The sequence below is a fragment of the Asparagus officinalis genome, chromosome 8 (assembly GCF_001876935.1).
Source record: "Asparagus officinalis chromosome 8, Aspof.V1, whole genome shotgun sequence".
Taxonomy (NCBI): domain Eukaryota; kingdom Viridiplantae; phylum Streptophyta; class Magnoliopsida; order Asparagales; family Asparagaceae; genus Asparagus; species Asparagus officinalis.
Window position 1 is genome coordinate 85,923,057 of NC_033801.1, and position 5,318 is coordinate 85,928,374.

At 33.2% G+C, this 5,318-nt stretch overlaps 1 protein-coding gene across 1 annotated transcript; it reads right to left on the reverse strand.

Moving 5' to 3' along the window:
* On the reverse strand, positions 2,172–4,298 carry LOC109821998 (serine/threonine-protein kinase BLUS1). The gene is made up of 2 exons (XM_020388150.1): positions 3,737–4,298; positions 2,172–3,133 (listed from the first exon to the last, which is right to left on the reverse strand). Exons 1-2 carry the CDS (start codon positions 4,296–4,298, stop codon positions 2,322–2,324), a joined length of 1,374 nt encoding a protein of 457 aa, XP_020243739.1. The 3' UTR covers positions 2,172–2,321.

Sequence of the window (5,318 nt, forward strand, 5' to 3'; positions counted from 1 at the left end):
TTTTAAATAGAAAAGAATATTCTAACCTCTGATATTATAAAAATTAAATACGACCAATTAAATGATTAGCAAAAGAGAACTTACATCAAAAAAATATGAATAACAAGATAAAGAAGAAAGGTAATAACATTACCAACAGTACTATAAATAGCAAACTACAATGTAAAGTTAACCTATTTTGTGGAGCCCAACTACAGGCTATAAGCATCGAGATTTCCAATATATATACTTTAGAATTTATTAAAAAAGTTCATATAATCTTATATAATAAAATTAATTTAATATTAAATAGTAATATCATTATAATAATATCATTATTAGAAAAAATTCTTCATGAATTGATATGCTCTTTACGATATATAAGCTATGCACTCTAAATTTTTATGTCTTTTATAGAGTCAAAAAATTTGAATACGAGCCTTTAACATGTTGCTCTAACAACAGCAAAATCCACTTAGGAGATATGGATATTCTAGATGAGTTATGTATCCTATATACAATACAATTGCTCTAGACAAGTGAGTTATAATAACATTTTTTATTCACATCGTTTGAGGTAAGATTTAATAGGGACCTTGCATCAAAGAAAAAGATAAATTTTTATTTTTAGAGCACATGACGAAATATATCATAATCTCCCTGTTCTAATTTCGTAAGAAAATAATTCTTCATACTTTTAATTTTACTTCTATGATATAGAGAATGAGCTTTAAAATTAAATGAGAATATTAGATAATATAAATATAAGCGAAACATCAACTAAAAGTTAATATAAATATAAGTCAAACTACAACTAAAAGTTTAAGGGACATATTGCAAGTAAATTCATATGCAAAATTCTTTTGCGAATTGAATGATCACCCATCTTTTGAAGACTTCAAGATACTAATAAATAGAGATGTTGTGTTTATAATTAACTCATAAATAGTAGATCACGTAGCCACAGTCTGGATTGAAGGAAACAATGATAATATTTTACTTGAGGGAGATTATTGAGTTGATGATCAATCTCACAAAAAAACTTTATTTTCTATTTTATTTTGCTCTTTTTTTATTAAAATTGCAAGTTTTAAAAGGGATTACACATGTGGTGATGACAAACGTGCAACAAGCTGCGTCGCTAATCCTTTATGAATTGCAAAACCCAACCTACGAAATACGTACTCAGCGGACCCTACTGTCGCCATATTTATTTTTACTTTATTTTTATCAATTTAAATAACCATAATATTTAACCACGTGTATTATACGTGCATCTCAGCTAGTATCCCTAAAAGTGGAAGTTAATAAAGATTTTGACAGTGGAAACTAGCTCCCGTTTTATAAGGAAAACTAGAGAGCGTATATTGCGAGAAGTATTTAGGAATTATGCCACCAGTACTCCCAAAATTTATTTTGGGAGCATTGAAGCTGTTGGCTTTAAATATATAGGTTATTTTCATATCTACCCCTTACATCGTAGGTATTTGCAAAACTATCCCCTAAACAATGGTAGTTGCAAAACTAACACTCAAATCATTAATATTGGGGAAAGAACCCCTAAAACCGAAAATAGTCATATCTGTGAGTAAAATTTTGACTACTTTTTAATAATCTTTACATTGCAGTTGCAAATTAGCCTATCAAAGTTGATAATTGATGATTTGGAGTTATTTTCTCTCCAAAATTGATGATTTGAGGGATAGTTTTACTGAGATGAATGATTGTTTTGCAAATAACCATGATTTAAGGGGTATATAAGCATATACACTAAATATAAATAAGATTGGATTCCAGTTGTAGCAAGCTAATGGAAACATTCATTTCGTTACATATACTTATGGTCTACATTTCAAAGTTTGCCACCCGAATAATTTATATATTTGTCATAGATGTCACCTTTACTAATACTAGAAAATAAAACCAGTATTCTTCCGTTAAATATTTTTGACTTATCTATGTTTCATTCAGAATTACTCTCCTCTATATCTGCTCCATGTCTACCGTAACCCTCAACGTAATTAATATAAGTGTAAAAATTAATTCCATTGGAAGAATCATCAAATTCTGTCAATAAAATTTAGAATTAAGTTCGAATTCTGAGATTTCAGTTGAATTTAAATATAAATAAGATTGGATTCCAGTTGTAGCAAGCTAATGGAAACATTCATTTGAACATCTCACTGCAGGAAGATTGTTCCCAAATTTTCCACAATATATAGTCATTACTACTAAATTTTAGAGAAATTACCATGGAATTTTCGTGAAGCCTTCTCTAAGAAAACAGAAACTAAACAAGATTTTATGAAGCTAGTCACTGATATCTTTATCCTGCTACTATGCTACTCATTGTTCTTCTTCTTGAGACTCTCCATAGTCTTCTCCAAGTCTGCATTCTTCTTCATTTCTCTCTGCAACTCCATCTTCAACTCATCCACAGTCTGCTGCAATCTCCCCACAACCCCCATCAACTGACTCTCTCTCCCCTCCCTCGCATTCTCATTCTTCTCACTCTTTTCATTCTTCTCTCCTCCACAATAAGCCAACACATTCATCACCATCCCTCTCTGCACATCCAAACTCCCCAAAAGATACACCAAATTCGGCACCAAACTCTCCTTCAAATCTTCACTTTTTTCCTTCTCCACTTCTTTATCTTGCTTGGGATACACTGGACTTAGTTCGAGAACATCCTCATTGAAATTCCATCCGCTCACCCTCCGAGTCTTAACAACTGGGCTCAAGCTCTCATCCCTGTCGATATTTGTAATTTGATCAGCAAATCTTTTCTCTACAGAGGGAACGACTTGTAGGATGTTTTTGACGAGATAATCAGAGGATTTGCAGTTCTTGAAGAAGGGATGGCGAAGGAGTTTATCTGCAGTTGGCCTCTTCGAAGGGTCGTGAGAGAGGCAAGAAGATACCATGTCCTTGAATGCCTTTGAGAACTTCTTCTTCTTGGTGTCGTGAGTGTCTTCAAGCTTTAGAGGGTTTGTTATCCTCATCATGAAAGATTTGGATATTGGGAGATGAGAGAGTGGAGGGCGGCCATGGGCGAGCTCTAATGCTGTTATACCTAAGGACCAGATGTCGGCCTTGATGCCATAGCCGATATGGGAGTGAATGACTTCAGGTGCCATCCAGTATGGAGTACCTGCCAAGTGTACAGCAATTTTACGTTTAGCTATTCGTTCAAATTCGATTCAGAAGATTATTTAAGAAAAATGTTACATATTTTGGAACTTATAATTAAAGAAAACTGATGTGAAGTTCACATATTCGATTCGTTCATTTATAAAATATACATTCTTAATTATGTTCATTTAGTTTACGATATTTTATGTTGTTGTGAACGTGATATTTGTTATAATTGGATTATTCTTACATTTCTAATATATATTTTCATATTCTTACATTTCTAATATATATTTTCATCCTTATTTTGACAGAATTAAAGTTTCAAAAATTGAATCGTCGAATCAAATTTTCAAAATTTTTTATTTATCCTTCATTATCACAAAAATAATAATTTCTACATATGAGTTTAAAATCAAAATTTTAAATCAAACAGAAGTATTATATTAATCAAATGATTTCGTACCCTCAAAAGATGTTCAATCAAATAAATATATTTAGTACTGGATGAATATTAGAACGATACTTGTAGCAAATTCGCACTCATAGAAGAAAAATGGAACTCCTATACCAATCCAAAATGAAACATTTTGAATGAATATAGGTATGGACATAAATAAACCTGCCAACTCGGTCAGAAATGAAGAAGATGATGAAGACAAGGACGAAGAGTGAGATTCGTATATGGAAGCAGAGACACCAAAGTCTGCAAGCTTGACAGTACCATCTGAATCAACCAAAATATTTCCAGCCTTGATATCACGATGAATATGGCCTTGGTTATGTAGATAAGAAAGTGCAGTAAGAATTTCCTTCAAGATTATGGCAATACAAGGCTCAGAGAGTCCATCAGGAAACGAAGAAGAGATAATAGAGTGTAATGAGCCAGCAGCCATAAAAGGCATCACAACCCACAAATGACTGTTGACAGTGAAAGAGCAGTGAGCGCGAAGAATGTTAGGGTGAGAGAGGAGAGCCATGGTTTTTGCTTCACGACGAACATCATCAAGATTTGCACGAGAGCGTTCAAGATCAATGGCTTTTATAGCCACGACTGAAGAGTTTAGAGGGAGGCAGGCAGCTTTGTAGACGACTGCGCTAACACCACTGCCAATTTCATGGAGGATTTGATAAGAATTAGGTTTTACAGGGTATGTGATCTTTCTCACTTCTTCAGGAGCCATAGTTTTTGTTGTAGTAGAGTGAAAGGGTGTATCATGTATTTATGTTGGGAGTTTGTCCACTTTTTGTGTTGGATTGATAGCGTGGAGTTATAGGTGGCGGTATTGAGGCCTCTCAGGTGTTTAGGTATGCTTTCATGTGAATTAGTTTGTACTTTGATCGTGAAAATTCATGTGAAAACTTTTTAAAAGGAAGCTTTGAGTGATTTGATGATTTTGCGTAAGTTTTTTGCCTTTCCTTTATTCATAAATCAGTAAAGTGTGAAGCCTAACTTCATCATGAATATTAGTGCATGGTCAGAAAGTTCTATGGATGAAAAGTGCTAGAAAAATAAGGATATTGCTCCAAATTAACCACGTAAAGTGTCCATAAATCGTCCTGAAGAAACTGATGGAAACTTGTTTCCTACCAATATTATCAAGTGCTTAGTTTTATATATTCAGTGATTGTGTATATCCTGTGTTAGAATTAATATAAAACTATAATCATCGTTTCTCACCATAACTTCGGAGTTCTGGTTTAATGATTAGAGGAGCTAAATTTAAGATGGTATCGGAGAAACCTAGGTTCAAATCCCACCGGTCACGAATTTTAAGCGGATTTCCTAAAAATTGACACCGCTGCGTGAGTCCAGGTTTTAGCCTATAAAAAATGGCGTTCAACCTGCGGGGGCATGTTAGAATTAATATAAAACTATAATTCTTGACCCTCACCATAACTTTGGAGTTTTGGTTTAATGATTAGAGGAGCTAAATTTAAGATCCCGTGACATTACAAAGTTCAATTCCTTTCATTAGTTCTATACCGAAATGACAAAACTTGAGATGAACATGAATGATGATAGGCATGTTATATTAACTATAATCCTCGATCCTCACCATAACTTCGGAGTTTTGGTTTAATAGTTAATAGAGGAGCTAAATTTAAAATCCTGCAACATTACAAAGTTCAATTCCTTTCATTAGTTCTATACCGAAATGACAAAACTTGAGATGAACATGAATGATGATAGAATACATAAT

Coding starts and splice junctions, on each gene's coding strand:
- LOC109821998 (XM_020388150.1), bottom strand. CDS start 4,298: ATGGCTCCTGAAGAAGTGAGAAAGATCACATACCCTGTAAAACCTAAT. Junction 3,134..3,736: donor ATTTCTGACCGAGTTGGCAG/GTTTATTTATGT, acceptor TACACTTGGCAG/GTACTCCATACTGGATGGCA.